This window comes from Myotis daubentonii, chromosome 1 (genome assembly GCF_963259705.1).
Source record: "Myotis daubentonii chromosome 1, mMyoDau2.1, whole genome shotgun sequence".
Classification (NCBI taxonomy): Eukaryota; Metazoa; Chordata; class Mammalia; order Chiroptera; family Vespertilionidae; genus Myotis; species Myotis daubentonii.
In genome coordinates, this window is record NC_081840.1 from 190,019,198 (window position 1) to 190,043,026 (window position 23,829).

Below are 23,829 nucleotides of genomic sequence, written 5' to 3' on the forward strand. Positions count from 1 at the left end.
CCACTGCCCGGCACCCGGCACCAGTCTCAATCTCTCGGCACCATCAGCGGGTGTGAGTGGCAGCTGCCGGCCCCAATCGCCCCTGGGGGCTTCTCCACCTCTCCCTGCTCCTGAAGGGCAATCAGAGCAGCAACCACTACTCACACCCGCTGCTGGCACCGGCCCCGATCGCTCTGCACCATCAGCAGGTGTGAGCAGGCCAGCACTCTCAGTGTGTGGGAGCAGCAGCAGTAAGAGTGGCGCTGCCAGCAGAGAGAGGACCAGTGGCTGTGGTGGGTGGTACTGGGCAGGGATGCTGAGGATGGGCCGAGACCCACCCCTGTGCCCACTACAGCCTCGCAGCCCACAGTTCCTTTCAAGGTACACGAAGTCATGCACTGAGCCTCTAGTATGCAAATAAAAGGACTTCTCTTCCCAGCACAGGAACCCTGGGCTCGGGGTCTGGTATGGGCCTGGGGTCTCTGCAGCTGAGATCCCTACTGTAGGAAAAAACACCACACTTGGATGTTGAACTAATCTGTTATGTGCCTCTGCCCCTCATACCAGTCTCAATGTACTCTCATCTTTACTTCTCTAGCTGTAGGACTTCCATTCAGCGAGCTTTCAGGTGGTTCTAAATGATGGTTGCTCTATATTTTAGTTGTAATTTTGATGAGGTTGTGGGAGGCGGTGAGTGCAGGTGTTTACTTATGCCACCATCTTGATACTCTCCCCCCTGTTTTAAGGTACTTTTCATTTCTTGTGTGATTTGCTCTTGATCCATTAGTTGTTTGGTAGCATGTTGTTTAGTCTCCACATACTTGTTTTCATTCCAGTTTTCTTCCTGTAGTTGGTGTCTAGTTTTGCACCATTGTGATTGGAAAAGGTGCTTGATATAATCTCTATCTTCTGAAGTGTTTTGAGGCTGTCTTGTGGCCTAATAAGTGATCTATCCTAGAGAATGTTCTGGGTGCACTTGAAAAAAAATGTGTATTATGCAGTTTGGGGATGAAATGTTCCATAAATATCTATTAAGCCAATATCATCTTATGTGACATTTTAAGCCATTCATTGCTTTTAATTTTCTGTCGGGATGATCTATCCATTGATGTGAGTATGGTATTAAACTCCCCTACTATTATTATATTACTTTGGATTTCTCACTGTATGTCCATTAATAATTGCTTTATATATTCAGGTGCTCCTATGTTAGGTGTACAGATATTTGCAAATGTTACATTCTGTTCTTTGATCTCTTTATCATTATGTAATATCCTTGCCTTTCTTTATATATATATTTTTTGTTTTAAAGTCTACTTTGTCTGATATAAGCATCACTACCTCAGCTTCCTTTTCATTTCTATTTGCATGGAATATCTTTTTCCATCCCTTCATTTTCTCTCTATATGTGTCCTTGAAGTGCCTCTTATAAGCAGCTTGTAGATAAGACATAATTTTTAATCTTTTTAGCCAACCTATGTCTTTTTTTTTGAAACTTCACATGAGGATATGTTTATTGATTTGAGAGAGAGAGGGAGGTGGAGAGGGAGGGGGAAGAAGAAAGGGAGAGGGGAAAGGAAAGAGAGAGAGAGGGAGAGAGAGAGGGAGAGGGAGAGGGAGAGGGAGAGGGAGAGGGAGAGGGAGAGGGAGAGGGAGAGGGAGAGGGAGAGGGAGAGGGAGAGGGAGAGGGAGAAGGAGAGGGAGAGGGGGAGGGAGAGACATCTATGTGTGAGAGAAGATAGATCATCTGTTGCCTCCCATATGGCCCCCAGTTAGGGATCAAGCCTGCAACCTTTTCATGCACAGGACAACACTCTAACCAACTGAGGCACCTGGCCAGGGCCACCTTATGTCTTTCTATTGGAGCATTAAATCCATTTTCATTAAAGTAATTGTTGATAAGAATTTACCTATTACCATTTTATTAATAGTTTTTTGGTGTTCTTATACTTCTCCTCTGTTCCTTTCTTCTTTTCTTGATCTCTTCCCTAGTGGTTTGCTGTTTTTCTTTAGTGTTTGGTGTGTATTTCTTCCTCTTAGTTCTTTATATATCTTTTCTACGGTTTTAGTTTCTGGTCATCATAAGGTTTACATATATCATTCTATATCTGTAGCAGTCTATTTCAAGCTAATATGCATTTAAATTCAAGAATATTGTATAAGAATTAAATTTTCACTCCCTCTTCCATGTTTTATGTTATTGGTGTCATGTTTTAGATATTTTTGTATTGTGTATTCCCTAATTACTTATTGTATTTTGAGTTGAGTTACATACCATTTTTCCTTTTTACCTTTGTAGTAGCTTTTTAAATGTCTAATATGATGTCTTTATTAATATGTGGCTTTACCTGTAGAGTTTTTATTCATTTCTCATATTTTCTTATTTCTGGTTATGGCCTTTCCTTTTCTAGTTAGAGGAGACCCTTTAAGTGGAAATAAAACAGAAGACTTGCAAAAAAAAGGTCATTGATAGTGCTTATAATCATAAAACAGATATTAAAGCCACTTGTTTACAAATAAGATCATCTATATTTACTTTTTCCACTTTCATCCAAATGGTATGAATGTTAATCAAATGTATTTACTTTGGGCGTGTGGATTATATTTTAACTTTCTAATTGATTTCCCTTTGCACGTAAGTATGAGCCATGGTAAAGGGATCAGCAATTTGAAAAGAAGCCTGTGTGCCACCAGGATGCCTATGAAGTGGATTTCAGTTCTGCTGCTGCTACAGCTGAGTGGTCACTTCAGCCCTGGGAGTTGTGGAAAGGTGCTGGTGTGGCCCACAGAATACAGCCACTGGATCAACATGAAGACCATCCTGGATGCACTTGTCCAGAGAGGTCATGAAGTGACTGTTCTGACATCGTCAGCTTCAATTCTTGTTGATCCCAATAAAACATCTGCTATTCAATTTGAGGTTTTTCCTACATCTTTGACAAAAGATGATTTTGAGGATCTTTTCATGGGGCTGACCTCTAAGTGGACATATATGCCAAAATATACATTTTGGACTTATTATTCACAAATTCAAGATAACATTTGGGAATATTTTGATTGTATTCAAAAGCTCTGTAAAGATGCTGTTTTGAACAAGAAAGTTATGAGAAAACTACAGGAATCAAGGTTTGATGTCATTCTTGCAGATGCCATTGGACCCTGTGGTGAGCTGCTGGCTGAGCTACTTAAAATACCTTTTGTGTACAGTCTCCGCTTCTCTCCTGGCTATACAATTGAAAAGTATAGTGGAGGACTTCCATTTCCTCCATCCTACGTACCTGTTGTCTTGTCTGAATTAAGTGATCAAATGACATTCATGGAGAGAGTAAAAAATATGATGTACATGCTTTATTTTGACTTCTGGTTCCAAACATATAATCAGAAGAAGTGGGATCAGTTTTATAGTGATGTACTAGGTAAGTCATGTTTTAACTGACAGCTTGAAACCTAAACTTTGCTAGTGCCATGGGAAGAGAGTTTGTACAAATATAAAGTCAGAGGAAATATCTTTTATAAGTAAAATGACTAAATAATAATATATAATGGTATTTCAATCCCACAAATATTATAGAAATGTTTAAGTTTTTAGGCCATTTTTAACTCTGTGATTCACTGTTAGTACAGGAGATTTCAGGAAGTCAAAAACCACAAATTGAAGCACTGAGAAATTCTAGAAGCCATTATACCAATTCTTTGTCTGTTTGTAATATAATTTATTTTGTATTCTTTTTTTCTGGGTAAAGTGTTTTATTCTTTGTTTTTTTCTTAAATACAATGTCAAAATATTGCCCATCCTACACTTATTGTTAGAGAACTTTTAAGTTCACAGCAATATTGAGTAAGATTTCCCATATAACCCCTGCCCCCACACATGTATAGACTCCCTCATTTTCAACATATCACACCTGAGGGGTACATTTGCTACAATTGTTGAACCTAGAGTGGTACATCGCTATCATCCGAAGACCACAGTTCATGTTGGAGTCCACTCATGGTGTTACATATTCCATGGGTTTTAACAAATTTATAATGACATGTATTATATAGAGTGGTTTCACTATCCTAGAAATTCTCTGTGCTGTACTTATTTCCAAAATACCCATTACACTATAATTTTTCAACTTAAGAGATAGGCATTAGAAATTTCACTAAATATCTTGATCAAAGCAGAAAAGTAGATTGAGATGTTACTTTACTTCTAGCACAGCTGTCTATTGAGCTTTGACATCATTGTTTCCACTTGTTCCTCCTCAGTTTCTTTATTTTAAAATTAAACTGTTTTGCCATGTTACCTAAAAAACTCCTTCACAATAGAGAGACATAATAGCTCCAACCTGACTCAAGAACCTACAAATCAAAGTTTCTAATAACTACATATTCATTCACTCGGTGCTTACACTGTTTTAAAGGTCAAAAGTTGTGTTGAAGTGTGGACAATCAAGTTATTTCTCTGTATTTGTAAAAACTGTATCTTTTCATTATAGACAAAAATGAGCCAAAACTAAAGGGAGCACATCTATTTTCCATATCTTATAAAAACTTTCCAGCTGTTATTTGCAAATATTATTATTAAATATATATAAATATTATTAAACTCCAAAAATAAACAAAAATGCAATTATAGGTGTCAGGAACTAAGATATACTTCAAAAACCTCACAGTTCTTAGAAAATCTAGTATTCAGGGAATAGCTTGCTAAATTGTAGAAAGTAAGGTGAGTATTTATAAGGCAACGTGTTTCCATTGATAAATTGATTAGGGAGCTCAAATAATTGTGTACATTTGCATCTGTTACTTTTGTAGTTTTACAAAGAAAACAAATATGTTTAATTCTATAGTGGCTTACATTTAATGGTTTATCATTGTGAATGTACTGATGTCACATCAGAGATAAAAAGTCTCCAGCGCTTTGCCTTATATATTTGAACATAAACATAAAACGTATAAATTTTATATATTTTATCACACATATGTGTATGTATACATATATACCATATACATAAATATTTGTATTATCAAACCACAGACACTTTAAAGCATTTTGGCTACCTTATCCCAAGCCCCTTTCAGAAAATGTCCTAGTACAGTACTTACATTAAAATACTCTCATTTCCTCTACCTTCTGTTTGCCTTTCCCTCCAGGAAGACCCACTACATTATATGAGACAATGGAGAAAGCTGAAGTGTGGCTCATTCGAACCTATTGGGATTTTGAATTTCCTCGCCCAGTCTTACCACATTTCGATTTTGTTGGAGGACTCCACTGCAAGCCTGCCAAACCCCTGCCTAAGGTAAACCTATTCCTCTTTGTTTTCTGTTGAGGTTAATAACTAGTATTCTACCTTAGAAGGAAGACAATGCCTCAACAATATGAGTTGTGTTCCACCAATATTGGCAGCAAAACCCAACATTTACTTTCTGTCACTCCAACATTTAAAAAATTCCCCATTTTAGATCTGGTTTGTCATCCTAGCCCAAAAAGGGATTGCATAGCCTATTAAAGCAGGTGTTTTCTGACATTCATCAATTCTGCACAAAATCTCAGTAAAGATCCCTGGGGGAACATGGTTCGTGATATCACAGCTGACTGACAAAGTGAGCACAAATAAAATGTACACTGCACATATAATAAGAACCAAAAATCCTGCATATTTAATATACCGATTTCATCTGAAAATCACCTATAGTACAAAACTGCAAAATAATTGTCAGCATGTAGGATATTCATTATGAAGGAAAGCAATAATCTAATATGCTTTAAATTGATACAATATCTTTAAGACATAATTACAAAACAACCATCCTTTACTGAATTATTTTATTATCTACTAAGACATCCTGTTTGTCTACCATTTGATTGGCAGAAACATAAAAAAGATCTCTTATTCAAGGGTTAACCCAATTTCTATTTAGACTTAAAAATGTTTGGCTACATGCCAATAACTTTCACAAGGTCTAAAGCCTGAGGTAAAATTAGTAGAAGTTCTATTCAATTCAACCCTATTGTTTTTTTAGCTTTATTGAGGTGTTATTAACATATACTTTTATGAGGTATTTATAGGGTACACTAGAGGCCTAATGCACGAAATTCATGCAAGAGTAGGCCTTGTTTCTCCCGGCTGCCAGCACCGGCTTCTCTCCTGCACCCGGGACCCAGTCTTCCCTCCAGCTGCAGGCAGGCACCTGGGTCACAGCCCCAGCTTCGTCCTGAATGACATCCGGTCTAATTAGCATATTACGCTTTTATTATTATAGTGATTTGATATACATATACATTTTGAAGGTATTCTGCTCATGTAATTAACACATCCATCACCTCATGTATTTATCTTCTTTTGTGTGTGTGAGAACAAGTCCTGCTCTCAGCATATTTCAATTATACAATACTGTGTTATCAATTCTAGTCACCAGGTTGTACATTAGATCCTCAGACCTTTCATCTCATAGCTAGAAGTTTACAATCGCATATCAACATCTCCCTATTTGCTCCACCCTCAACCTCTGGCAACCACTTTTCTACTATTTTTCTATATTTGCCTCTTTTTTTAGACTCCCTATATAAGTAATAGTATGCACTATTTGTCTTTCTCTGTCTGGCTTATTTAGCTTAGCATACTGCCCTCATGGTCCATTTATAATGTAACCAACAAACAATTTCCTTCTTTTTCATAGCTGAATAATATTCCTGTGTGTGTGTGTGTGTGTGTGTGTGTGTGTGTGTGTGTCTTACTCATCTTTTGAGGGACACCAAGGTTGTTTCCATATCTTGTCATTGTGAATAATGTGCAACAAACACGAAAGTACAGATATCTTTTCACTATCCTGTTTTAATTTACTTTGGATATAGTATACCCAGAACTGGGATTGCTGGATCATGTGATAGTTCTATTTTTAATTTTTTTGAGGAAGTCCACACTTTCTTCCATAATGGCTGTAACAATTTAAATTCCTAACAAAACTGTACATATCTCCTTTTCCCCACATCCTTGCCAAATTTGTTATCTCTTATATTTTTGATGATAGGCATTCCACCGGATGTTAGGTGGTATCGCACTGTGGTTTCAATTTGCTTTTCCCTGATGGTTAGTGATGCTGAACCCCTTTCCATGGACCTGTAGTCCTTTTGTATGCCTTTGGAAAATGTCTCTTCAGAGCTCTTCCCATTTTTTTAAAATATTTTATTGATTTTTACAGAGAGGAAGGGAGAGGGACAGAGAGTTAGAAACATCAATGAGAGAGAAACATCGATCAGCTGCCTCTTGCACACCCCCTTCTGGGGATGTGCCCGCAACCAAGGTACATGCCCTTGACTGGAATCTAACCTGGGACCCTTCAGTCCACAGGCCGACGCTCAATCCACTGAGCCAAACTGGTCAGGGCACTCTTCCCATTTTTTATCTGAGATGTGTGAGTTCTCTACATATTTTGACCAGAATCGAACCTGGGACCTTTCAGTCTGCAGGCCAACGCTCTATCCACTGAGCCAAACCTGTCAGGGCTTTACATATTTTGGATATTAACCCCTTATCAGATATATGATTTCCAAATATTTTATCCCATTCTGTATGCTGCATTTTAATTTTGTTGATGCTTTTCTTTATTGTGCAGAAGCTTTTAGTTTGAGGTACTCCCACCTGTTATTTTCAATTCTGCTTTCCATGCTTTTGGTGTGTACCCCCAAAAAATCATGGTCAAAACAAATATCAAGGATGTTTTCCTTTTTGGTAGCTTATTGTGATTGCATAAACATACAATTGAGTTTTGAACATTGATTTTGAATCCTGGGACTTTACTTAATTTTTTTATTAATTCTAAAAGCTTTTAATGGAGTCTTTAGTGTTTTCTATATATATTATCATGACATCCGTAAATAGGGTCCATTTTACTTCTTCTTTTCCAATTTGGATAACTTTTATTTCGTTTTGTTGTCTAACTGCTCTGACTAGAGCTCCAGGTAATATTTTGAATAAAAGTATCAAGAGTGGGCATCCTTGTCTTTTTGACTGTTCTTAGTAGAAAAGCTTTCTGTTTTTCATCATCGAGTATTTTAGCTTTGGGCTTGTCATAGATGGCCTTTACTTGGTTGTAGTCTTTCCCTGTATATACATGCTGTTGAAAGTTTCCATAATGATTGGATGTTGAATTTTTGTCAAATGCTATTTATCTCTCTTCAGGTCTGTTCATATTTGCTGTTCATTTAAGTGATCCTATGTTAGGTGTATAAATACTTACAAATGCAATATCATCTTGTTGGATTGACCTTTTAATCATTATATTTCACTTTGTCTGTTGTGACCATTAGCTTAAAGAGTATTTTGCTGGTATAAATATAGCTAGCCCTGCTTTTGTTACTGCCATTTTCATGAAATACCTTCGCCATCCCTTCACTTTCAATCTATGTGTGTCCTTAAATCGGAAGTGAGTCTCTTCTAGGTAGCATACATTTGGGTCATATTTTCTTTAATTGTTGTAGACTCAATCACCTATTTATTTGGATTGTAGAATCTATCCATTTACATTTAAAGTAAAATCAATAGATAAGCATGGACTTACTTTCATTATTTTTAACCTTTTTCTTGCTGTTTTGTACTTTTTTGTTCCTTTCTTCTCTTACTCTTATCCTTTGTGATTTGATAATTTTTACAGTGATATGCTTAAATTCTTACTCTTTTTCTTTCTGTGTATCTACTATAGGTTATTACTTTGTAGTTGCCATAAGACTTACATAAAACTTCTTGTATTTATGAAAGTCTATTTTAAGCTAATAACAACTTAACTCTAAAGGCATGATAAAACTCTATATTTCTAATCTCTTCCACATATATTTTGTTTTTTTTTGTCACACTTTATATCCTTTCACCATTGTATCCATTAAAAATTTATTTTTAATACTTTTTTAAACCTAATAGAAGAGTTATAATTTATCAACCTAATAGAAGAGTTATAATTTATCCACCAGCATTACATTAAAGTATTCCTAATTTAACTATGTATTTATCATTACCAGTAGAGTTGTACTTTCCTATGTTTTCCTGTTACTTATTAGCACCCTTTCATCTCAGCTTGAAGAATTCTTTTAACACTTCCTTTGAGGTTGGTCATAGTGGTCCTTTAGCTTTTGCTTGTCTGGAAGTTTTTTCTCTCTCATTGAATTCTGAAGGACAAGTTTATTGGGTAGAATATTATTTGTTGGCAATCTTTTCTTTCAGTACTATGAATATATCATGTCATTCATTCCCTTGCCCTCCAATGTTTCTGCTAAAAAAAAAATCTGCTGATAGGCTTACGTTGTTCCCTTGCTTATGACCAGTTGTTTTTCTTTTGCTGCTTTTAAGATTCTCTCCCTGTCTTTAACTTTTTACAATTATAGTGTGCCTTGGTGTAGCTTTTTGTATGCCTCTTATTTGGAACTCTCTGGGTTGTCTAGAAATGAATATCTGTTTCTTTCCTCAGGTTAGGTTTTCAGCCATCATTTCATTAAATAACTCTTCTTCCCCCTTTCTTTTCTCCTTCTAGGAACTCTATAATGCATATAGTGTTGCAACTGATAATAGTCCATATATCCCTTAAGTTACCTTCACTCTCTAACATTCTTTTTTTTCTTTTTTTCATCTGATTGGATGAATTCCACTGTCCTTTCTTTAAGTTTTATGATCCTTTTCCACTTGATCTATTCTATTTTGAACCCTTCTATTAAATTTTTTGGTGCATTTAATACATTCTTCAGCTCTGATTTCTGTCTGATACTTTCTAACTCTGTGAAATTCTCACTTTGTTCATACATTATTTTCCTGACTTTGGTTATCATCTTTATGACCATTATTTTGAACTCTTTATCAGATAAGGCACTTATCTCCATTTCATTAAGGTGTGTTACTGAAGTTTTTTCTAGTTCTTGGGTTTGGAACATAAGATATCCCTGTTTCTTCATTTTCCTTGACTCTGTGGGTTGATTCCTGCACATTAGATGAAGCAAGCACCTCTCCCAGTCTTGACAGAATGATCTCATGTGGGAGATGAACCTTATCCATCAGCCCAACCAGACTCTTCGTTGTGTCTCAAAATCTTTGTGACTGTCCAATCTACCTTCTTTGTTCTTATGTAATGGAAAGTGTGCCAAAACCTATCAGTGTCCCACAGAAAATAACTGCAGTCATCACCTAGATCAGTGATGGTGAACCTATGACATGTGTGTCAGAGGTGACACGCAAACTCATTGTTTTGGTTGATTTTTCTTTGTTAAATGGCATTTAAATATATAAAATAAATATCAAAAATATAAATCTTTGTTTTACTATGGTTGCAAATATCAAAAAATTTCTATATGTGACACGGCACCAGAGTTAAGTTAGGGTTTTTCAAAATGCTGACATGCCGAGATCAAAAGGTTCGCCATCACTGATCCTAGATCAAGCATTTCAAACTCTTGGCCAGCAGGCCACAAGCAGCCTGCCAGCTGCAAGTTTGACATGCTTGACCTACATGTACGCTGATTAGAAGCTGGACCCTCAGGCAGCAACCAGGATAGGATGTAGTTAGGGTCCTTCCAGGGAGAAATGGGGAGATGTTTTGCCTGCTCCTTCTGTACTGCTGTAGCCTCTGATTGGCTCCTGCACCATTAATAAATTAGGTTGCTATGGTCTGTGGGACTCATGAATACAAGTCTCATTAGCTATCAAAGCCAGTAGATCTAGATATCCATTGGGTGGCAGAGGCAAAATTGGGCTGCCAGATGTCTATACAAGCTCCTTGCATGGAGATATTTGTAATTACTGGGTGAACTCAAGTGAGAGGCCTCATGAGGTACCTGCTGGCCTCTCCTGACTCCAGGGAGATGTGATAAGTACGTGTGATGTATTTTCATGTTTGCACAATATATAGGTGTCACTCTGCTAGTTCCTAGAATTCTCTCAGAGGAAACTGCTCTCCGTGTAGCTGCAGAGACTTTAAATGTTGCTGCAGGTCAAAGGAACCCCACACCTTAGCTAGATGCACCATGTGAATGATAGGAATGTTCAGTGACCTTCATATTGAAACTAAACAGCATCATAGTAAAGCTATAATTTTAAAGAATGGTCTAAATATTGTATAGTCTGCATGGGCAAAGTCTGAAAAGTTATATCCTATTTTCTTTTACCTGTAAAAGCACCATTTCAATAAAACCCTTTATGACAATGCCTTTTTTTGGAAAGTACTGTACAGTTTGATTTTGGAAAGTTTTAGTTATTATTTTTAAAGAATGAAAAAACAAATAATAAATTTAAAACACAAGGGGCAAAAAAAGGTATGAGTATGCAGTTTTAACAAAATATCCAGGAAACATTTGATCATCTACATTTCATTTTTTTTTTGAGAAGAGTACACTGAACAATGAGGAATTATGCCAGTATCGAAAATAATGAAATTATAAATATTGGCAAGGATTAGGATGTAGGGAGTGGCTATAGGGTTAAGCCTCTGACTGACCTGTTGGCAAAGCCACAAACAAGTCCCAGCTTAGAAGGCACAGTCCTCTCAGCATAATTAGGCTTGACCTTATGAGCTCCCTAGATCTTATCTGGGAAGCTAATGGGCTGAGGGAGATGTATCAAGTGCTGCCAAAACAAGTAAAACTCATAAGAACACTGTAACTCTGGTGACCACTACCTTGTTTACCTCTGGCTATAAAATAAAGGCTCAGCTTGCCTCTGATCTCTGTGGCCTCAGCCAGGCACAGGAAGAGCCACCTAGACCCAGCTTATTCTCTTTGTCTGTCATTTCTTTATCCTTCGCTGCCCTCCCTTCAGGCTTGCAGAACCCTTGCCTGAGCTGGCTCGGCACATTAGGGATCATATGTCAAAATTATTTTCAAACAAAAACTGACTTCAATAGAGACTTAAATAGGTAAAAATGAGCTATTCAAGAGGGTGTCAGCCCTGTTGTACCTTCTCACTGTAATTAATGTGCTCAGTGGAGAACTTGGTAAGGTGATAATGGAGTCCCTCACAGCAAATCACACATAGCACTTTCTAATGAGACATTAATTTTACAATATGATTTCAGGTGTCATATGTAAATAAGGCCATAAATATGGTCAATAAAATGTAACTGTACATATATAGTTCTATTATATATATATATATGACTCATAGTACTATTTCACAACTTGTAAAAAAAAAAAGAAGTACTCATAACTCCAGATAATACTTGATTTCTCTCATTAGTTGTTTGAAAGCATTCCTTTCAATGGCATTTGCTATGCTATTACTCTTTTGTGATGGAGCAATTTTTTTTTTTTTTTACAGGAGATGGAAGAGTTTGTCCAGAGCTCTGGAAAACATGGTATTGTTGTGTTTACTTTGGGATCAATGGTCAGGAACATATCAGAAGAAAGAGCCAATGTGATTGCATCAGCCCTTGCCCAGATCCCGCAAAAGGTTAGAGTGACCTGTGGTCGGCAAACCGCGGCTCGTGAGCCTCATGCGGCTCTTTGGCCCCTTGAGGGTGGCTCTTCCACAAAACACCATGTGCGGGCGCGCAAGTACAGTGCGATTGAAACTTCGTGGCCCATGCGCAGAAGTTGGTATTTTGTGGAAGAGCCGGTATTTTGTGGAAGAGCCACCCTCAAGGGGCCAAAGAGCCGCATGTACTTGTGAGCCGCGGTTTGCCGCAGTTTGCCGACCACTGGAAGCACCTTAATAGTGCACAACTACCTAGGCGCTAATTACATAAATTTCCTGTGTGACATGTAAGCTATTATCATAGCTCCTATTTATCTCAGCTATGAATTCAAATCAAAATATACAAGGCAGGAGCTAAAATGGTAGTACAAATGTTGTGTTTAGCAGTAACTTTGGCATTAACATTGTGATCAGAATGAAATGTATTTAAGAGGTACAATGTAAAGTTTGGTGTTATAGTGATACTAGTGACCTGTCGCATGAAATTGTGGGAGACCCGGGACTCCTCCTCTCCCCCCAGCCCCCCCCCCCCCCACCATGGGACCTTACCTGCCAGAAGCCTGTCCATCCTTGCTGTTTCAAGGGACCTGGCATATATAGCATACGGTTCTTAATTTGTTTGCTCCCCTTAGCGCTGTGTGTTTTAACCAAGGTCACCTCTCCGAGAAAGGTTATTTTCCCCTGAAGTTGGGGAGGGAATAAAACCCCTTAAGTAAGTGCCCTGGAGTACCTGGACAGAACTTAGGAGACAGGGCTTGGAAGACAGGACCAAGAGAGACAGAGCCTAGGCACAGAACCTACACAGAACCTACAGACAGAAGAACTTTGCTGGAGAGAACATGGCAAAAGATCCTGGACTGAACCTGACTGCGGAGATTGGCAGGAGAGCCTGACTGGAACCTGGTGACTGAGCCTGGCTGGAGAGCCTGGATGGAGCCTGGCTGGAGAACCTAGCAAGACAACATGAACACAGAACCTGGCTGGAGATCCTAAGCAGAACCTCTCTGGAGATCCAGACCAGAACTTGGCTGGAGATCCTGGCTAGAGATCCTGGCTAGGCTGCTGATCAACTGAACGCTATCTCCGTGTCATTCCTTCTTCGCCGACTCCGTCCACACCTTTGGGGACCCCTGGACCTGCTGGGGTTGGACCCTGGCATATGGCGCCCGAACAGGGACCCCTAGGTAAGCCCCACTCTCGGGATGGATAGGACTCCACCGTAGGAAGAGGGTGGATAGTATTTGCCGACTCCATCCACACCTTTGGGAAGCCCTGGAACAGGATTCCCCTAGGTAAGCCCCACCCCCCATTGAGAACCCCACACTCAGGACGGATAGGACTCCACCAGGGTGCTACAGACCCCCCTATAGAAGATAAGTAGGGTAAGAAGGTGGATAGTACAGAACTTAGATTGAGAAGATGTGCCATACTGAGTCCAAAGAAAGAAGACTCTGTATTGATCTTTAGATTAAGAAGATGTGCCATACTGAGTCCAAAGAAAGAAGACTCTGTATTGATATTTAGATTAAGAAGATGTGCCATACTGAGTCTAAAGAAAAATGACTCTGTATTGATCTTTTAACATATATGCTTGCTAGCAGAGGAATTAAGGTTACTCCCAGTCAGACAGAACATTTTATGCAAGAAGTATGTCCATGCTTTTCTGAGGAAGGAAAGGTAAATGTAATGGCATGGGAGAAGATAGGCCCAAGGAGCCTTATCCTTAACCCCACTGCAGTCTTTCTACCCTGGGAAAGTGCAGAATTGGCAAGCTCTCCCTGGGGTGATAGATCAAGACTCAGGTAATAGCGGAAAGCGCCAATCCTACTCTTAAAATGGATATAAGAGAGCATTTGAGGTTTTTCTTTTTAATGCCTGCCTTTAAAAAATAAAAAAGGGGGAATTTGCCGGGAGCTGGTCCATCCTTGCTGTTTCAAGGGACCTGGCATATATAGCATACGGTTCTTAATATGTTTGCTCCCCTTAGCGCTGTGTGTTTTAACCAAGGTCACCTCTCCGAGAAAGGTTGTTTCCCCAGGTAGGAATTTTTCCCTGAAGTCAGGGAGGGGATGAAACTCCTTAACTAAGTGCCAGGCGGGTAGTTAATCACTACAAACAATCATGCTTAAGCTACATAATCTTTACTCCCTGGAATGGAAATAAGAAACGCCCTAACCTTTGTAATAGAGATTGATAGGATTGAATCAACTGGTATAAATACAGATGTAACAAGACAGAAAGACACAGAACTTAGAACACAGATCTTAGAAGTCAGAACTCAGAAGACAGAACCTACACAGAACCTACAGACAGAAGAACTTCGCTGGAGAGAACATGGCAAAAGATCCTGGACTGAACCTGACTACAGAAATATGGCAAGAGAACCTGACTAGAACCTGGTGACCGAACCTGGCTGGAGATCTCAGACAGAACCTGGCTGGAGAACCTAGCGAGGGAACATGGCTACAGAACCTGGCTGGATAACCTGAAGAGCCTAGCAAGAGAACATGGACACAGAACCTAGCTGGAGATCCTAAGCAGAACCTCTCTGGAGATCCAGCCCAGAACTTGGCTAGAGATCCTGGCTGGAGATCCTGGCTAGGCTGCTGATCAACTGAACGCTGTCTCCATGTCCTTCCTTCTTCGCCGACTCCGTCTACACCTTTGGGAACCCCTGGACCTGCTGGGGTTGGACCCCGGCACTTACCCAAATGCTCTGAGCACAAACCCCTGCACTTGCTACTGGGATCAGGTTCTTGCAGGCGGCCATCTTGGCTACACCCCCTCACACTGGTCACGTCATTTCGCTTATTCACATTCTGCTCCGACCACCCAACAATACCTTACGCCATTCCCTGGCTATGCCACCTAAGGGCACGTCAGCTTTTCTCACAGCCTCTTTCACGGTCAAGCACCTGTGTGCTAACTTGGCTCCGCCCCTGCCCTCCACCTGGGTTCAAACCTCTTTCTAGCAGGACTTTCTTGGGGATGCCTCTGAGGGCAGCAAAGCTACGCCTACGGACCAGGTGTGCCCTCACGTTCAGGGTACATTGTTGCATACACTACTCCGTGGTCCCTCCTCTCTTTGGTGTTCACCCTCATTCTGCTGACTCCACATCTGTCCCTTGTGCCCATGTCCCTGCTTTTAACTCTAATAATATCTGTGCCTGAGTTTACTCCTCCCGCAATCTCTGGGCTAGGCCAAGGCCACTGCCCCTACCCACAGGGCCAGCGCCTGCACTCCTTCCCACTGTTCCAGGCTCTGGCCCTCCAGTCCGAGTCTCAGAGTCCTGCTCCACATGACAGGCGTGCCGCAGGATGGCCCCAAGTCCCGAAGTGCCACCCTGATGCCCTGCCTCCGGGCACGTGGGGCCACGAAAACCCCAGCAGAAGCAGTGCGAAGTGGATGCTGGCCCCACCTCCACTGCCCCACCTCCGCTGTGCGAGCAGCCATCTTGTGACAATGTTACAGTGTGAGGGCTAATTTGCATATTACCTCTTTATTATATAGAATTGCAGGAGGGTACCAAAATCACCAAACTCTGCCCTGTCATTTGCTCCATCTCATTGCAGAATTCCTGAAGACACGGTACAAACTACATGTCCTCAGAAATTCTAACAGTAATGTTAAGCAGGAATTGATGACAGCCTAAAAGAAGTCATGCCATTTTAGGTTTGCTAAGTAATCCAGGCCACTCTTACTTCCCAAATTTTCGAAATAGGCCTATTCAGTGTGATTTCTGAGTGTTATTCAGAGAAAGAATAGCCAGGACTCACTAAACTAGATCCAGGTACCCAAGCCAGCCACAGTGATCTAGAGAAAGAAAAGCTGTCATGATCTGATTGATTGAGTCCTATAAAAGTGGAGGAATAAATTAGAAAGGGGGGAGGTGGAGCCACCCTTAAGGTGACCGTGTGCTTTATAAAACACTAGAGGCCCAGTGCACGAATTCATGCACGGTTGGGGTCCGGCCTGCCTGGCCCCAATTGGGGAAGATTGGGCTGGGCCTGTCAGAGGAGGAAACAGCAGAAGGTTGACCCTGATTGGGACCTATCAGGGCTGGGCCGGCTGGGATGAGAAGCCATGGGCAATTGCCTGGCAGGCTCCAACCCCAATTGGTGTGGGGGCGGTGTTTGGGGGCAGAGCTGGCTGGGGGGAAGGGCCGCTGGCCAATCGGGTTGGGGCCAGGTGGAAGGAGGGACTACAGAAGGTTGGCCAGTTGGCCCCACCCCTTATTGGGGTGGGGGGGGCAAGCAGGGGCAGGGAAGCTGGGGGGAGGGGCCGCGAGAGGTTGGCAGGCTGGCCCCACCACCAGATCAGGCCAGTTTGCTGGCTGCAGTGGGCGTCACAGTGAATGGTCATTCTGGTCATTACAGCGTTCCGGTTGCTGGCTTTTTATATAGATAGATAGATAGATGATAGATAGATAGATAGAGGCCCGGTGCACAAAATTCATGCACTTGGTCGGGGGGTGGTCCCTCAGCCCAGCCTGAGCCCTCTTGCAGTCCAGGAGCCCTCAAGGGATGTTACACCTGACAGCTTAGCACTGCCACAGAGGCAGGTGAGGGTCCCGCCACAGCCACTGCACTCACCAGCCATGAGCCTGGTTTCTGGCTGAGTGGCCCTCCCCTGTGGGAGCGCACTGACCACCAGGGGGCAGCTCCTGAGTTGAGAATATGCCCCCTGGTGGTCAGTGCACGTCATAGCGACCTGTCATTCTGCAGTTTGGTTAACTTCATTTTAGCCTTTTATTATATAGGATGGCTGCCAAAAATCTCTGCTTCTAATCCATCAGAATAAGAACTCCTCCTGGTTGAGGGAGGATTAGGGAATATAATGAGGAGTCTATTAGAAGTAAGCCCAGTATGGAAAAGTTCATTGCCCCCTTCTCAATAAAACAGAGTAGTAAGATATTTTCCAATATATTTATAGAATATACCTGCAGTCTTTAGGCATTTATGAACTACTTTTTCGTTTCCTAATTGCTGTAATTTCTGTATATAGCTTGTGCTAATTTTTGCTGAAACCCTGCTGCTACTTTTACATTCACATAACAAATAAATATTAAGCACTAGTAAATTATAATCCAGCTTATGAGAACTGCTTATATTTATGAGAATTCCAAAATCAGAATCTATTTTGTTCCTGGTTATAAAAATAGCTTGGCTACAGTTCCCATAGTTATCAGTGCTGTCCATGCTATATAGTGTGTCATTGAAGTGTTAACACTTAGTTGAAAACACGTTAGCATCATACAAATTTGATTTTTTTTATGCTAAGTGAAATAAGCCAGTAGGAAGAAGACAAATACCATATTATTTCACCAGTATGTGGAATCTAAATTAACAAACAAACAAAAAAGACACAGACTCATAGATAGCAACTGGCAGCTCTCAGGATAGGGGTAAGGAGGACGGGGGAAGAGGGGAGTGGTGGGATTGAGATAAAAAGGGAAAAATTCATGGACACAGACAACAGTGTAGTGATTTCAGAGGGGATGGGGATGAGGAGAGGTGGAGGAGGGTATAGGGTAGACAAATGGTGATGGGCAGAAACTTAATTTTGCTTGGTGAACACACAATACAGTGTACAGATGATGTGTTGTAGAATTACACACCCAAAACCTGTATAGTTCTGTTAATCAGTGTCACCCAATAAATTCAATAAAAAAGAAAAAGTATAAAAATAAAAAATAATTAGTGACTTTAAATAGAAAAATAAAACAGAAAAAATGTGAAAATAAAGTTAAATCTTTGATTTAAAAAAATAACTTATGAGACAAGTGGGTAGAAGGAAACTCCCTTCTGTGACACTTAAAAATACAGGTTAATATCACATTTCAAAATGAGAGAAATTATAAATGAACTAGAGGCTCAGTGCACGAAATTCGTGCACTGGAGCGGGGGGGGGGGGCGGTCCCTCAGCCCGGCCTGCACCCTCTTGCAGTCCGGGAGCCCTTGGGGGATGTCTGACTGCCTGCTTAGGGCTGCTCCTCTCACAATCCAGGACCCCTCGCTCCTTACTGCCCACCTACGAGCTGCTCCTTACTGCTCAGCTCGCTGCACCTTGGCGTGGTCATGTGGGCGAGAGTGGCTCTGCCACCACTGCTGTGCTCACTAGCCATGATCCTCACTTCTGGCTGAGGAGCCCTCCCCCTGTGCTCCTGTGTTGAGTGTCTGCCCCCTGGTGATCAGTGAGCATCATAGTGACCAGTCATTCCACCAGTTGTTCTGCCGTTCTATCGATTTGCATATTAGGGTTTTATTATATAGTACTAGAGAGGCTCAGTGCACAAAAATTTGTGCACTCGGGGGGGTCCCTCAGCCCTGCCTGTGCCCTCTCGCAGCCTGGGACCCCTCGGGGCATGTCCACCTGCCAGCGGGGACCAGGGCTAAGCTGCAGTCAGACATCCTTAGCACTGCTGAGGAGGCAGGAGAGGCTCCTGCCATCACTGCTCTGCTGGCAGCCATCAGCCTGGCTCGTGGCTGTGCAGAGCTCTCCCTGTGGAGCATCTGCATTGAGCATCTGCCCCCTGGTGGTCAGTGTGTATCATAGTGACCAGTCATTCCCAGTCGTTCTGCTGTTAGGATCAATTTGCATATTACCCTTTTATTATATACTGGTGCATGAGTGGGGGCTGGCTGGTTTGCCCTGAAGGGTGTCCTAGATCAGGGTGGGGGTCCCGCTGGGGTGCCTGTCCAGCCTGGGTGAGGGTCTGAGGGCTGTTTTCAGACTGACCACACCCCCTTCAGAGTGGGGGTCCCTGCTGGAATGCCTGGCCAGCCTGGGTGAGGGGCTGAGAGCCGTTTTCAGGTTGGCCACACCCCCTTCAGGGAGGGGGCTCCTGCTGGGGTGCGTGGCCAGCCTGGGTGAGTGGCTGATGGCTGTTTGCAGGCTGGCCACAGCCCCTTCAAGGTGGGGGTCCCCACTGGGGTGCCTGGACAGCCTGGGTGAGGGGCTGATGGTTGTTTGCAGGATGGTCACAGCCCCCAGCCACCCAAGCTGCCAGTAGAGGCTGGCTGGAAGCAAGTATCTGGGATTTATTTAGATTCTATAATTGAAACTTTGTTGCCTTTAGCAGAGGCCACAGCTATCCAGGGCAGGTGGGAAGCTTGGCTTCCTCCATCACCGGGGCAACCAAGCCTCCTGCTTGCTCCAGCTCCATGGCTGCCGGCCACCATCTTGGTTGGGTTAATTTGCATATAGTCACTCTGATTGGCTGGTGGGCGTGGCTTGTTGTGTAGCGAAGGTACAGTCAATTTGCATGTTTCTCTTTTCTTAGATTAGATATGTGCAGTAAATAACCACTTTTTTTGCACTAGAATTATAATGACTAGACCTAAATTTTTTTAAATATCTTTTTATTGGTTTTAGAGAGGAAGGGAGAGGGAGAGAGAGATAGAAACATCAATGATGAGAGAGAGAATCATTGATCGGCTGCCTTCCACACACTCACAACCCCAACATGTGCCCTGACTGGGAATTAAACCGTGACCTCCTGATTCATGGGTCGATGCTCAACCACTGTGCCATGCTGGCCAGGCCTAAAATTTTTAAATACTTGAATTTATCATTGATGATCTCATTTGTATATCTGTATGTGTTCCACATCATGATTGCATTCATACTTGATTGAATATAAAAATAAACACATAAAATGTGGGTATTTGTATCATACCAATGTTAAAATAGTTCTCATTTTTAATCTCTTGTCCTTTTACTTATCTGTCTATGAAGGGCTTTAACTAGATTATCTCTTAATTTCTTTATAATCTGAACATGCTATACCTTTACTTCAACTCATGGAATAAAATATTTTCTTTATTTTAACAGGTTCTATGGAGATTTGACGGCAAGAAACCAGATACCTTAGGGCCAAATACTCGGCTCTATAAGTGGATCCCCCAGAATGACCTTCTTGGTGAGACTGAAAAACAAACACTAAAATAAAAATAACTCCAAAGAGAGTGATTATACTTCTAAAAGAAACAAATTTATTGAACATTTATTTTACAAAAACTCAAAAAACCTTAATTTCCTTGTATTTGTTTGCCAGTCCTGGGAAAAAAGGATAAGATATAAAAGCTAACATGTCATTATAGACCATCTCCTCCCTTATGTATGAAATCTTTATTTCAGGTGTAATTACTTCTCATGAAGAATTTTTCTATAACTACCACTCTGCCTCTTACTTCTCCCTTCTTATTTCTATTTTCCCCCCTTCTGTATGGGTATTCATTCATTGCTATTAAAAAATAAGAGCACCTCATGTATTACCAGTGACTCCATTTTCAATAAAGAAATAACCATAATCTTTTTCATGAAGTGATAAAGTGTGGTCTGTTCTTCCTCTGATTCCAGAGTCACCACACTCACATTTCCTGCTGCCTGGACACTCCACACGTAATACTTGGTGGCTACACTATTTCTTTAAGAGAATATGTTCTAACATGCCACCTCCTTTTCTTTTTTACTTTTTTTCTGCACATGCTATTTTTTATCCATAATGGTGTTTTCTTTTTCAAATTTATCTTTATTGTTGAAAGTATTTCAGATGTGCCTTTTTCCCCATTGACACCCTCCACCCAGCACCCGCCCCTCAGAACTTTCTCTTTCAACTTGTCTACCCAGAAATCTTGTATTCATTTTTCAAGTCACACTGCCATTCCAGTATCTATTTACCTCTGCAGCAACTAAAGTCCTTCTTTCTCTGAGATCTAAAATATATTTCAATGCAGTTTCATGTGTATAATAATCTGTCATCTAGAATACAGTGCCTGAGTGCTTTTCTTACCCAATTCTCATTTTATTTCTAAGACTTATAATTAATAATTTACTGAAATTCACCCAATCCTAGGTCATCCAAAAACCAAAGCCTTTATAACTCATGGTGGAACCAATGGCATCTATGAGGCGATCTACCATGGGATCCCTATGGTGGGCCTTCCTATGTTTGCGGATCAACCTGATAACATTGCTCGCATGAAGACCAAGGGAGCAGCTATCAGAATGGACTTCAACACCATGTCTAGTGCAGATTTGCTCAATGCATTGAAAACAGTTATTAATGACCCATCGTGAGTACCACAATTTTAATTGTATTTATAGATTCTTTTGTCAATGATGAGTACAAGTTTCACCCCATATTGAGAGATTAATTTTGAAATTATTAACATGATTTTACCAATCTTAAATTTACCAAATTTACCATTAATTTCAAAGTTTCATTTAACCTGATTGAACAGATAACCAATTACTGCAACAATTTTCTACACAAGAATACACAAAGTTATACTGGTCAGTACAAGGATGCATTTTTAAAATATGATAGAACCCATAGAATGCCACAATGAAGAATCCAAGAAGTTACATAAAATATTTTAATTTAGTGCCAAACATTTCTGAAACTATAAATCTTGTGGACAAAAAGGGGGTTCCATGGAAAGTACTTCACAGGGTGATCTGATCATAAATTCTTAACTAGGCAGGTCATGATGAGTAGATATGCTCCAGGCGTATAACTTATTTACTGCAAGTTTTTACACCAGCCCTGCCCATTGTTCTTGTGCATCTAGGTTAATACTACTTGATTAAAATACCTGAAATAATACCCCTCAAAAGTGGCACTGCCCAGATGGCATGGCTCCGTGATTGAGCATTGAACTGTGAACCTGGAAGTCACGGTTTGATTCCCAGTCGGGGCACATGCCTGGGTTGCGGTTGTGAGCTTGGTCCCCAGTGGGGTTTGGGGGAGAGGATGCGGGAGGCAGCTGATCAATGATTCTCTCTTGTCATTGATGTTTCTATCTCTCTCACTCCCCCTTCATCTCTGAAATCAATAAAAATATATTTTTTAAAGGAGGGGGGCAATAACTCTCAAGAGAGCACAAAATCATATTAACTGTACCCTGTATTCCAATCCCTGCTTTGTTTTCTCCAACTTCATGTAATGTTACTTTGTTTTCCACTTAATCTCAAATGCATAAAAGCAGCTACAAAACTGTTATTCTTAGGGGCATTTGATATCTTGCTCCCAGCATTAGTCATTAGTTTGGTTCAAATAAACTCATAAAAATTCTCTACAGATTTGGATGTTCTTACATTGACAATAACTTTCTACTTTAAAAAAATGATTTTTATCATCATTATTTTAACATATTTTACAATCTATATATATAAAAGCCTAAGTGACCATTATGACCGGTCAACCAGTCAACTGGTCATTATTATGCACACTGACCCCCAGGGGGCAGACACTCAACGCAGGAAATTCCTCCTGGTGGTCAGTGCAATCCCACAGCCAACCTTCTGTGGCCAACCAACCTCCTGCAGTCCATCCCCCAGGCCAGCCCTGCCCTGATCAGGACTGAGCGAGAGGGCCACCATTGGATCAGCTCACCCATGCATGAATTCATGCACTGGGCCTCTAGTAATATATATTTTACATATCACATAATTCAATGTTTAATGTATAAACATCAAATATATGTAGTATGTTATAGAGTTATGAAACTGTAAATATAATCTCAAATTAGGAAATTTTCACTAGACCAAAAAGAAATCTCATATGTCTTAGAAGTCATTCTCCATCCCCCTTCCCTACACAACCATTAATCTACTCTCTATCCTATAAATTACCATATTCTGGATATTTCAGACAAATAGAATCATACGATATTTGCAAATGGCTTCTTTCACTTAGCATATTTTTGAGTTTCATGCATGCGATAGCTTTGTATTGCTGAGTAATAGTGTCAACATAAGAAATGTTCAAACCCATAGAGAATTTTAAAGATTTATTTTTAAGAGAGAGAGGGAAAAAGGCAGAGACATCGATATGAGAGCAACATTGATCAGCTGCCTCCTGCTGATCCCTACTGGGGATCAAGCCCACAACTTGGGCACGTGACCTGATGGGGAATTAAACCAGCAAACCCCCAGTGCAGAGGATGATGGCCAACCAACTGAACCACAGCAACTAACCTCAATTTTTGTATGAGGTTATTTAAACAAAACAGTCAACATGCCAGGAAGCAAATGCTCCTGAGAATGGCTGTTTTGCAGTTTCTTTTATACATTTGGAATTAAGGAGGAAGCATAAGGAAGATTACACGATAGTTGAGAAAATTATGTGCTCCCTTGAGGGAAGTTATGCCTCTGAGGAGTCTGAAAAAGAGGATTAATCTGACATTTTAAAGGTTATTAACATAGATGCACAAAAACAACAGACAGGGATTGCTTAAGTCACAGATAAACCCTTTTACAAGCATGAGGCATGACTACCCACCATGACCTTACCAGTTAAGAATTTTATGATCAGATCATCCTGTGAGGTTATTTCTGGTTAGATTTATTACAGATCCCCTTTGTTGTCCCCAACAGTCTATGTATGGATATACTTCATTTATT

General features: G+C 40.8%; 1 protein-coding gene across 2 annotated transcripts in view; it reads left to right on the top strand.

Annotated features, from left to right (window-relative positions):
• Window positions 1-2,615: 2,615 nt before the first annotated feature.
• The window catches only part of LOC132218448 (UDP-glucuronosyltransferase 2B31-like), a 104,906-nt gene continuing 83,692 nt past the window's right edge, over window positions 2,616-23,829 (top strand). The window contains exons 1-5 of one of the 2 annotated variants that reach the window (XM_059669677.1): window positions 2,617-3,395; window positions 5,122-5,270; window positions 12,264-12,395; window positions 20,254-20,341; window positions 21,278-21,497. In XM_059669677.1, the coding sequence (XP_059525660.1) occupies window positions 2,621-3,395; window positions 5,122-5,270; window positions 12,264-12,395; window positions 20,254-20,341; window positions 21,278-21,497 (1,364 nt within the window). In that variant the 5' untranslated portion in view covers window positions 2,617-2,620. Of the gene's footprint in view, window positions 3,396-5,121; window positions 5,271-12,263; window positions 12,396-20,253; window positions 20,342-21,277; window positions 21,498-23,829 lie in introns of both variants that reach the window. The other variant, XM_059669714.1, reaches the window with a different exon arrangement.